This window comes from Carassius gibelio, chromosome A23, assembly GCF_023724105.1.
Source record: "Carassius gibelio isolate Cgi1373 ecotype wild population from Czech Republic chromosome A23, carGib1.2-hapl.c, whole genome shotgun sequence".
NCBI lineage: Eukaryota > Metazoa > Chordata > Actinopteri > Cypriniformes > Cyprinidae > Carassius > Carassius gibelio.
The window spans coordinates 14,392,961-14,405,287 of NC_068393.1; the positions used below are offsets into that span (position 1 = coordinate 14,392,961).

At 36.9% G+C, this 12,327-nt stretch overlaps 1 protein-coding gene across 1 annotated transcript; it reads right to left on the reverse strand.

Annotated features, from left to right (window-relative positions):
* Window positions 1-8,038: 8,038 nt before the first annotated feature.
* LOC127944203 (transcription factor HES-4-B-like) lies at window positions 8,039-9,881 on the reverse strand. Its single transcript, XM_052540047.1, has 4 exons — window positions 9,512-9,881; window positions 9,244-9,339; window positions 9,050-9,137; window positions 8,039-8,933 (listed from the first exon to the last, which is right to left on the reverse strand). The coding sequence occupies exons 1-4, from the start codon at window positions 9,617-9,619 to the stop codon at window positions 8,350-8,352; spliced, it is 876 nt and encodes a 291-aa protein (XP_052396007.1). The 5' UTR covers window positions 9,620-9,881; the 3' UTR covers window positions 8,039-8,349.
* Window positions 9,882-12,327: the final 2,446 nt, after the last annotated feature.

Genomic DNA, 12,327 nt, shown 5'->3' on the forward strand with positions numbered 1-12,327 from the left:
AATGTTAATGGTTTTATTAATATTTTAAAGTAAAAAGTTAGCAAAATCAACATTTACTAAGTCACTAGTAAGGAATAATTCAACAAGGAAACATGATTTGGAGAGTATCACCATGTATTGTTTGTTTGTGTGTGTGTGTGTGTGCCCAGCTGGGCTCTCATTTCACCCTACCATTCATCAGCTGCTTTTGTTTGGAGTGAAGCCTTTCTCTTATTGACACTTGACTCAACTGTTTCACGCATGAGAATCAACACCATAAAATCTCCAAGTGCAGGGCACACTGCAACAAGTAAGACAAGTAAACTTTACCTTCCTATCTGAAGAAAAGAGACAAGAGAGATCAAAAAAAAAAAGGAAAAAAAAGACAAGCACTAATAACTACGAGCAGCCCCATTCAGACAGAGACCTGTCACAGTCTGAGTCAAGAGCCTTTAAAAAGGAAGATCCACATGAGGCTGCATGATAAAGAAAGGAAGAAAAACAGTTTGATCTTTTGACAAGATGAGGGGAGGGAAAGTGCAGGATGAGAAAGCTCCCATACACCTTTTCAAAAGCTGGTAACATCTGTGAGAAGATTTGCCTTGTAGTTTCTCTTTTACTTTTCTTTGTTTGTCACACACACACTTGCAACCCTGCTCCTGATAGTGCCCTTCCAGATACCAGGAGGACATCCTGTATGAGGACAATGAGCCACACGACTGGATAAGTGGAGAGATTAAACTGCCTGTGCAATCTATCATAAACACACAGTTAATCCTTGTGATCTGAACACGGAGAACATCAACAGATGGCTCTTTAGAGGTGAAGTCTGTGATCTGTTGTGCCACTTGAAACAAGTGGAAACACTTTACCTTTCAAGGAAAAAATAATAATAATAATAATGGGTTAATATAAGGTATTCATATGGAAATACTAACTTCACCTTTAAAAATATAATAATATAATAAAACAATTTATATATAATAACTACTTATGAAGTTAATATAAAATTATGTTTTTAAAAAGTCAGGTCTGCTCCCAAAACTGCAAATTTTATTTAATTTATTTTAATTTAAATTTCATTACAAGAGCATTACAAAAATATTTTTTGTAAATAAATAAATGAAATAAAATGCACACTTCATTTTTTTTTTTTTTTTTAGATAATGGCTATATATGGCTTTTTAAAATGTTAAATAAATAAGTTCTTACAAAAAATTGGCCTAGGAATGAATGAATTAATGACTGTGTCTCACCAAGATATAATACAAAACCCACACAATTTAAACCCACAAATGAATTGAATACTTTTTTTCCAAAAGGTGGCCCATAAATAAACAAACAAATTAAATGAATGAATGACTGTCCCACTAAGACATAATAAAGTCTATATATATATATATATATACATTTTTATTTTTAAAAATAAATTAAAATACAGAACACTTTTAAAAGAACAGGACAGAAGTCTGATGTTGCACCAGTTTTTTCAAAGTATTTATCTTGTTTGCAGCTTACATCATCAAAACACCCGACGGAAACTCACTGTGCCATTTGCGTTAACGTATTGTTCTGCCTTTTGTTGTTTTGTTTCTTGGCTTCACACTAAAATTACAGTGAAGATCCTGTGTTTGACATGAGCACACACCACACACATACATTCTCACAGATGGTTTGAAAGGACTGACATGAGTCAGAGTAGTGAGCAGTTACTCTCAGGTGTCTATCTAGGGCATGTCTGAGCTTGTGGTGAGGCAGCGGCTGATTCACCACCCATGCAGGGGCCAGACTTCCCACTACCACTAACTGTGCCCTCAAAGTGACCCTTATGTGCTCGCTGCCAGTCTGGAAAAAAATAAGAGAATCGCATTTTCCTCAAATATTAAAACGATGTCAAAATTTTAAAATATGCTGAAAATAAAACGGCATTCACTGCAAAGAGCACAACTGGGATAAACAACTTACAAAAAAAAAAAAAGTTTTATTATCGGTCTTCACAAATTCCATTGAACAGTTACCATTTGGAACATAAACACTTAATGTGAACATGACTCATTGGGTTTCCTGAAACCCAACTTCAATTAAGTGTTTGTACAAATGTATTACTGAGCTCAGCAAGCACAGGAAATGCCATGCTGAGAGGACTGTTTTCACTACCTCAGAAATACATCCCACAAACATGCAAGTCTTCAGCACACTCATTTCGAGAAAACCCACAGATTGTGCCCTCTGCTTGACTTTTCAGTTAACCATTTGTCATCCACAAGGTTGTACAAAGTAATCAGAAATTATAGTGTAAATGTTACTAAATGTTACTAAAATAATGTCGAAGGATCTATTCAAAAAACACACACACACACACACATATATATATATATATATATAAACAAGTAATTGTTCCATTGTACTTAGGTTTGAAAAATATATACTTATTTTTATTTAGAAGTAAATATCATCAAATCATTTACCTGTTAAATATTTAATAGTGAGGCAGGTGAATGTAATTGTTATAGATATTTGACTCTTTAATACAGTTAATTATACAGTGATAATCACCAACCAATTTTCCACTTTTTTTTTTTTTTTTTTTTGGGTTGATGGTTGATGATCACTGTATAATTAACAACATTAAAGTGCAATACTGTATATTAAGGCATAATGCTACACTCCACTGAAGACTGGAGTAACATTTTTAGATACATATAAAAATATTTTTTATTAATATTCCACACTATTTGAATATTTTCAGTATGTGTGCATGTGTGTGTATGTGTTTGAGTGTTTAATCATTACATTAACTAAATAAAAATCTTGAAAATGTCTTCTCTGCAGTGTGTTTGTAATATAAGAACTTCACTTAAAATAGTCCAACAGCTGACCAGTCAGATCCTCATAAATAAATGGACTTCAAGATGAGTAAAAACATAAATAAAAAGCATGTCCAAATTTAAAGTCAGTCTTCTTCAAGGCCACCAAGGAGATGGGATTATAAATACTTGGAAAGACCTCCTGACTGTCAGGGGGTGGTCCTTAACATTCTCCCTTGGAATCTATACTATTCGCAAAGGCTTCAAAGACTGCCAAGACACCATGACTTGAAACCATAGATTGTGCTGAAAAGCAAAACTTGGACTCAGAAATATGTCCTGCAGACAAGTGACAAGGGTCTGCGGACCTTGCGGCTCCTTGGGCTGTGATATCTGATAAGGGCCGGCAGTGCGTCCACCCTCCCCACCACACGACTCCTGCTACTAGGGAAAGATAGGCCGCTTGCTATTAATATCAGTGGAAGAATGGATAAACCCCCAAAAAATAAAATAAAATTTAAGAATAATTGTCAACATTTCTTGATTAACATCCACTAGAGATTTTTAAAGGGATAGTTAACCCAAAAGACTTACTAAATACTTACTTAACCTCATGTTGTTCCAAATCTATATGACTTCTGTAAAACATAAGAGCATTTTATTGACTTCATTGTATGGTCAAAGAATATATATATATATATATATATTTCAAATATTGTGTTTTGTGTTTGTGTTCCAAAGAAAGTAAGTCATACAGATTATGAATGACATGAAGGCAATTATCTAATGACAGAATTGTCATGTTTGGTTGAATTGTCCCTTTAATGTCTTCTTAAGGAGTTCATGCATTTCACATGTGGGGATGTTCTGGGATGAGGAACTAAGTCTGGGTCTCCAGGAACATTTTGCTGATCACTGTGTCTTTCATGACTTCTTGGGCAACAGGTGCTGAAGGAGAAAGGAGTGTCACACTCATCTGGTTTCTTTTCTGGACCACAGTGCCATTTGCCCCCCCACCTTTCTCCCATATCAAGAATGCTGAGCATTTCCCCCTTGTCCTCATGAGTGTGACTTTGAACTAGAATAAATTTAGACAGGATTACTTAGTTAGCCTGTTTTGTTGTGAAGGCAAAAGAGGAAAAAATTATACACACACACAACGTGCATACAAATAGATAAATGCGTATATTTATATGTATTGAAAATTAATCTATTCTCTATGATTCTACATCAACTGGTCTTCTCACCTCTCTTACATAAACCTAATTTCATATCATTAAATTTCATAATCAAATATATCTGTGTAGCACAACACAAGATGTTATTTTCCTCCTTGTGGTAAAAAAGGACACTACATTTGGACACCACATTCACAACATTGCTGACCAGTACTTTCCAGTCATATAGCATCATGATGCTAATGTATTTTGTTGTGTTGATATAAAATATTGTAAGTTTTTGAGACACATCTGGCAAATAAACAGTTCAAACAAAAATCAGAGTCCATAAAAATCTAGCTGGTCCATTCATGGAAGGTTTGGTCAAAAACTAAGAACAGCCTGCTAATGAATCATCAGCTGGTTGTATTTAGTATTTGTGGAAATGGTCTGACCTCAGAAAAAGGCCCTGCAGACAAATAAAAAAAAAATTATAAAATGTGTTACGTTTTTAACACTTTTTTTTTTATTGCGGTAGTAGTGCATCCTGTTTTTTTTAAGCAGTCAGAAGCTTATTCATCATTCAACTCTATATGAACAACCCCTGTACTACGTGTGTGTGTGTCTGTGTGTATGTATAATTTTGACTGTATTTATTAGAGCCAAACTTTAAAAGAATAGATTCAGTGGTGGAAATGAAAAAGAAATTTACTGTGTGGACTCCATCTTGGAGGGGAGGGCTAGGAGGGTCACTTTAGATTACCTTTAAAAAAAAAAAAATGGGATTAGGGAAGGATAGCGAACCAGGACTCAAACTCGGGTCATCCAAAGTGAAACAGCGATGTGGTCGTGCTGCTGCGATATTTGTTGACTATCGAAGTGAAACAGCGATGTGGTCGTGCTGCTGCGATATTTGTTGACTATCGGAGCCAACAAGTTAAATTTATTTAATGCTTCCTATATAAATTATAATTTTTTTTTTTTTTTTTTTTTTTTCTTTACAGGTCAATGAATAATGCCCATTAATTATGTGTGACAATGACAATAATTAACCTTCCGATTTAAGATGATATATGACTCCTTACAGTGATTTGCAGGGTCACCCTTTATATTTTTTTAGAACCTCATTAAATGTCATTATGCATGTTAAATTCATATTTATATTATAAATCTTTACATTTGATGAAAACAATAAATTGAATTAGAATAATAAGCCACAATCAGGAAGAATAAGTTACCATTCAAATGAAATCAGTAATACATCTTCTATAGAGGGGGCACAGCAAACACAAAAGTGGCATTTAGGTATATTTACAGACTGTTTAAGGAAGATGAGTTTAATTTTTAAATAAAAAGTTTTGAACATATGAAATACTAGGCTAAATTATTTAAATAACTGGAATTATTCTTCAAAAATGAAACTAAAACTGCCAGTAGGTGACGGTAAGTCACATTTTCTTTGTCACTGAATCATTCATTCAATTGATTTGTTCAAACAGCTGATTCATTCAAGAACTATGCAAGTGACTGTCTTTATGAATGGGTCATTGAATCTTGACTAACTAGATTCGTTCAAAAACGCACATTCATTCATAAGAAACAGCGTTTGCTTGGAGAAGTGCAGTGACCTTGTTTGGAACTATTGAAATAGAGCACTTAATATTAACTTGTTGTTTATTGAACTGCTGTATAAAATCAATAACACATTTGTAATCTTTCTTTATTGAAAAGCTGTCACTCATGTCAGTTTATCGCGATCTCACAATCTTTTGTTGTAATCAGTGAAGCTCTATGGTGCACAATGAATCTTATTTACATTGTGTCTCTTTTTTTATTTATTTAATTTATTAGAAGATAACCATGCACTGAGCAAACATCCAGTGTTTTATGTTAACATTCTATCCGTATCCAAATCAAATTTTCTGTTGTTTCGGCAAAAACAACGAATTACCCCAGATAATTGATCAGTCTTTTTTCATGTTCTGCTCTGTGAGGAACAGGGCCATTGCATTGGCTGTGATCTGAAGGTATAGGCCTATTATGGACAATCACAAAAGTCAACATTGTGCAGTTTTTTTATTATTATTATAATATAGGCCTACTGTGCACTTATTTGCAGAACTCAGATAGCTTTCGTAGGTTACTGAATGGATACAATTTAGAAATCCTTTCATTTCACAAAAATCGAACCAGTTAGTGCTTCCGCGAAGTTGCCAGTCCTGAATACGCCTATATTAAATATAAAAATAGTAGCATAGCCTACATTAAATAAATATGCTATATCAAACAAATAAGAATATATGTCCTAACCCCCAGAAAACATGTCCTCAATATTCGAAATACTCATAAATCTGCCATATTATGTTTTTGCTTCAAACGCGATTTTGTCACCAGGTTTATGGACTTGTAGATAATACTTAAAAAAGAACAATGCATCTATGAGAAGTCCTCCTGTTGCTTCAATAGTCTCTGTGTTTTGAATCTGGCCAGTGGCTCTTGTAATTATTGGCTCAAAACTCTAAAAGCATCTTGGCGGCCAGCGTGTGTGCCTCTTCACCTCCAGAGGGGCTGTGCGGCCAAAGCACGACCCGGCCTGCCAGCGGGGATTTACGGATTGGCGCTCTGCCCGACCGCAGGCAGTCTAGTTCGCTCGGTTCTCACGACCTCAGCACCACAACGGCATCTCTGAACTATTAACTCAGACACGCAGGCAGAGAGAGAAGCCACGGAGCCCACACACTGCCAACTAGTGTTTCAGCAATGCACGTGCGAAAACAAGCTTTTCTGTGCGATTTAGATTAGCCCCGAGGGTTCTGAACAGTGTACGGATCTTTCAATGAATTTCGGGGGGTCTGTTTTTTTTTTTTTTTTTTTTTTTTATTACAACAACGCATTATTTTTGTGATATTTGTGGTTTATTCCTGTTTAAAGCTTGTAGTTGAGTTTGTATTAAAAATAGGCTATACAACAAACCGTCTGTAGACCATAGACTGTATAAAAACAGGTTTAGACTTCCCTTTTGACTTCGTGAAAAGAAAAATTCAACTTAAGGGTGAAATTTATGACCACTCGTGACTCGGCGTGAATTAAGTAAATCACAATAATAAAGCAGATAATAAATATTCTAATACAAGAACATGCTGAAATTAGCCTACTTAGTGACTTGTTAATAAATAACTTCCCAAAACCCGTACAGCATTGGTTTTAACAAGACGGGAGTTGTTAAGTGGGGAAACCCTCTGGCCGTCGGTCACCAGGGTATGTAACACAATCCGAAAACGAAGTGGGCCGCTTACTGCAAGTGGCAGACACACGGCAAACGCCATGCCGACAACCCAAGCGACACGTCTCGCAGTTCCGGAGCTTACGCGCAAAGGGAAGATAAGTTTACATCCAGGGAAAACTTCGACTCACCTGGGGAGGCCTGCATGTCAAGCTGCCTGTAAAAAGATATATGATTTTTTCATATTCACATTTTAATTCTATTACATTTTAATTAGGAAAGAGGTTTGGCGTTATAACTCATTAGTTTAGTCAGAAAAGAGGCGCGAAAGTACCCCACGCGCTATTCAGGTATCTAAAGCGGCTTGTTCACAAAAGGAAGAGATTCTTCCATATTCTCTTTTCACTGAGGCAATCTGTTAGTGGCCAATGAATGGGGGTTTAGGACTTCTTAAAGACACCGCTGCATACAGGATGAGACCCTTTTCAGATGTTTAATTACCTTTTTGCAAAAGAAAAGGAAAACCCCCTCGCACTAACTTTCCCTTTAGAGTGATCTATTCCCGCCAGAAGTAGAACTGATCCCGGGTAGCCAGGTGACGTATTTGAGACTTTAAATTAGAAAAGGGGAACAGCTGTAATAGAAAAGTTGTATGCCTTTTAACACTGCACTTAAATAAATTAATGTTTAATAAAGCGTAAAATATTTATGTTGGCTAGAAAACTGTCACTTGTCAATTGAAAGTAGGCTATGAAGCATCATGATGTAAGAAATATCAAAAATATAAATAATTTGTCAACTCCATCCAGTATAGGAAACCTATTACAGATTTACATTGACTGATCTTTAAAAAAGAGCCTGAACACGACAGATTTCGTTATTTTGATTTATTCATCATGAAAAAAAAAACAATACGAAACCTTTGGCATGATACAATCTTTTACAAACTTTGTACAAAACTAAATTCTTTCATTTAAAAAAAGTACTTTATAAACATTAAGTGTAATGCTGTTGAATTAACGACAGCATATTCATCAACAACATCCAAATATTGGAATCAGCTAACAAACAACAAGACATACGCCTTGTTCAACATAAGTTCAAAAAGTCCCTTAAAACGGAACTGAACATATATTCTTCATCGTGAAAAACAGTTTTAGAAGCTCGTATGGGATGAGCAAGTCTACCAAGGTCTCCACACCGGCTCATTGCTTTCTGCTCCGGCACTAACACCAACGGGACTGATGGCCTGCGAAACGCCTGCGAAGGAGGTCATTCCCTGGACAGGAGATGCCAGCGTGGGAGCTGAGCTGGCCTGGAGGGGACTGGCGTTGACAGTCACTGGAACACTTGCGTTTGCGTACAAAGGAATGACCGGTGTTGAAGCAGAAGCGAAAGCCGGGTTGGGGATAAGGAAAGCAAACTGTCCATCAGTAGCTGGCACCAGCTGGAATCCTCCAAAGACTTTGGGTGAGACCGCTTCTGATGGACTGAGTTTGGGGCCCATAGAGGCGCTGTTGATCGGCAAAGTTGAAGGAAGCTGCACGTGAAGAGGCTGAGCCAGATGCGCCTGCTGAGCTGGGGCAGGCTGTGGGTAGTTCATGGCCATCATCTGTCCAAAACAACCGGACAGGTGGTTGAGAAGTCGCGACCTAACCTCCGTGTTCACCCCTTCGCAGGTAGAGAGAAATCGAGTCACCTCGTTCATGCACTCGTTGAATCCAGCGCGATATTTGCTGAGGACGTTTGTGTCAGCTGACAGCGCCGCTGCAAAGCAAACGTAACGTTCATTAACATTGTCTGTTTAGGAAATTCACTTACGTTTTTTAATTAGGCTATGTGTTTAAAGTTCCACATTTTAATAAATCAGACTTATAACTTACCAGTCATCTGAACACGTTGCAAATTGCGCAGGTGCTTAACTGTCATCTCAAGAATGTCAGCTTTCTCCAATTTAGAGTGTCTGGAGCTCTGTAAATGAGAAGAACTAATTAGGATTTTTTTTTTTTTAAATGAAGATTACTTATTTATTGACACATGCAAATAATAGACCTATTCATATAGCTACACAACTTACATCTTTTTTAAGAGCATCAAGAATAAGTGTCTTCAGCTGTCCAAGGCTCTCGTTGATTCTCGCTCTGCGGCGTTTCTCCATGATTGGCTTTGAAGACTGCAGAAGAAATGCAAAGATCATTAAATTATATTACAAAGACGCTACTTTTTATGTTCCCCCTTATATTTACTGGAATTTATTTATTTATTTATTTAGGAAATGACAAATGACATTTGTCTAAACTGAAATACAACCGCAAAAAGTGTCAAAACAATAAAATGATATTTACCTTTCTGTGCTCGCTGGCATTCTTTGGTTTGTCCGGAGTATGAGATCCACTGGCAGGGGCACCAGCTATAGGTGATGCAGTCTGCTTCTCCATGATATCGGCTGGCATGATCAAAACCAAAATTTGGGTCCGATGTGAGCCAAAAATTGTTTATATTCCTTGTGTGGATTTTCAAAACACCGAGACGGAGTGTTAGGATTAGATGCGGAGCGTAGACAAGACCTCGGGATGTTCACGAGAGGGTGTGTGAGGCCCTCTTATCAGCTATATGACTTATAGTCTGCAGACTGTCATATGAGGAAACGAGAGTGTGTGGTGTAGCGCTTCTGAGGGCAAGTCGAATCTCCCACTGCCACACGCCAGCGGTATTTATAGATAGATCGCATGCTCCCAGTTCGTGTGAAACCTTCTCTGCATTCTTTCCCACACTCGCTTCAGCCAATAGGCGCGCGGACTCACCCATTGGGCGCGGGCAGACTGCTGATTGGACAACACCCCCGCGGGCTGTCAGTCACGCGCTGCTCAATCAGCCCTGGAGGGACAAACAACAAAGAGGCGAGTGCAGTCGGCCTGGCTGTGAAGTGATAAGGGGAATACTCTTGCTGTTCGCCACCAACGTTTCTTCATAGCCGATTCACGTATTTCTGCATTCAGGCACTGCGTGACCAACATTCCTGTACACTTGATGTCGGAATGGTTAAACTGATAAATCATGTAATTTTATCAACATTACAAAAACTATAATTTTATGCTTATCAGATATGTCCCCCTCGAATTACTATGATTTAACTAGCATTAAAAGTATTACATGCATCTTGCAATCTAGCATTAAGATTGCATTTAATTGCACTGGATTTCGTTGAAAGGTTTTGCATTGAACATTTTGTTCTTACTCTCTAAATATGTAAATCTTATTAATTTTCTGTATTTTTTATATATATATTTTTTATATACTGACTTTTTACCACAGTGTAACATCCTGACAGCATTTTATATTGTTTAGTTTAATCGTTCGTGGGAAAATGTTCGTGTTATATATCAGAAATACGAGTCTCCGGTCGTTTTAGAATGAAAATAGAACCGAGAAAACTTAGAGTATCTAGTTGCGCTTCAAAGAAGAAAACAGCTGTACAGGCACGCGAGGCGGTTCGGAGCTGCACGCAGGAAACCAATGGGAAGCTGGCTCCTTTATGCAAATAAAGCGGAGTTTCGTCTTATTGGCTGGGTTAACATCTACGCGTCAATCATTCCAGCAGTGCAGGAGGCAGAGAGCGCGCGGGGGAGGTGCCTTTACATCTGTCCGCGTGCCAGCCAGTCTGCGCGCCCGCTCGTTGCACCCGTTTGCACCTCTGCGTCCTCGGAGCACGTGCCGTTTCTAAACTCTCAGGCTGCGGGGTTTAGAGAGCGAGCTTCGTGGCTGCGATTGTTGTTGCTGAATTATGAACTCGTGTTTTTCTTTCTTGGCAGGACACTGCTTAAACTTGTAGGAGGTTTGCTAATGTTTGTTGTTGGTTCGTTGCAAAACGACTGGGAAAAATGCAATACTGTTTTAGACTTGCATCTATTAATCTATGCAGAAGTAATGCATTGAATAAAATACAAGAAACACCTATTACACCCTCAACTATAAGTTTGTATTTCACTTATTTAAGATAATAACTTTTGGGGGGGGTTCTGAGTACTTTTTTTTTTTAAGTAAAGACACAGTTAAAAGAAAAACGGGATTTAAAACGCATTGGCCCATATTAATTGCAACCATCTTAAACACAAACATTAAATTATTTAGTGTAAATATTTTTTTGAAAAATATAATTTATGAAGATCAATGGAGATCTTATTTTGCCGATAAGATGCTGTTAGGGAGAAGTAATTTATTGGTGTCGCGCGCCATCTATCGAAAATTTTACTAGAACTTTAAACTGTCAAGTGCGATAACATATCTGACCACGAGGTGGAGCACAGCGGTAACCCAGTCTATACCTCGATACAAATGACTAATTACATCAGATGATTTGCAAGTAACAGACATACTGTGTTTTTGAAATCTCATATTGTTCACTTTGCAGAGTCAATATATTAAAAAAGAGAAAATACTTCCTACAACATTGCCAGAGTTTTGCATCCCAAAACTATAAAACAGCGATTTGCAATTTTTTAGTGAGTTAGTAACACATAATAATAATAATAATAATAATGTTTATTAAATTACATCAATTTAAATTAACATGAAATAGGACTGCCAGTGTAACAAGTACTACAAAAACTCATCTAATTAAAGTTTGTCTTCTTCTTATATCTAATAAGGTAGAGAAGTCCCATAGCAATGAGAATTTATTAAGTTTGTTTGGCTTGTTGACCATTGTTTAGGGACTCTTGTCATTTGTTGCCAAGACTAGCTGGGGCATGCTGGAATCCTGTTTGCCAAGGATCCTGAGTTCTCAGGGGCCAGCTGTGCGTTCACCTCTTCACATTTGCCCTGTTTGCTTTGGGATTATTACATATAATCCTGCTTTCTGTATGTGTTAAACCTCCATAAACAGAGCTTCAGAGGTTACTTAGATGGTCAGGACATACATTTTATTGACCCTTTGTCCAAACATTTTAAGATATTTTTTAGAATTTAACAAAGGTCCCAGAAAAATGTTTCCTGGATACTGATCACTGGATTAATAATAATAATAACAATAACAATAATAATTATATATATATATATATATATATATATATATATATATATATATATATATATATATATATATATCACAAAAATAAAAATACTGTTCCTCGAATTCAGATCAATGGATTAAATTTAGAAT

Excerpts from the sequence above, each read along its gene's own strand:
- LOC127944203 (XM_052540047.1), bottom strand. The coding sequence starts at position 9,619 with ATGCCAGCCGATATCATGGAGAAGCAGACTGCATCACCTATAGCTGGT. Across the intron at positions 9,340-9,511 it reads ATGCCAGCGAGCACAGAAAG|TCTTCAAAGCCAATCATGGA; the intron begins GTAAATATCATT and ends TTTCTTCTGCAG. Across the intron at positions 9,138-9,243 it reads TTGATGCTCTTAAAAAAGAT|AGCTCCAGACACTCTAAATT; the intron begins GTAAGTTGTGTA and ends TCTCATTTACAG.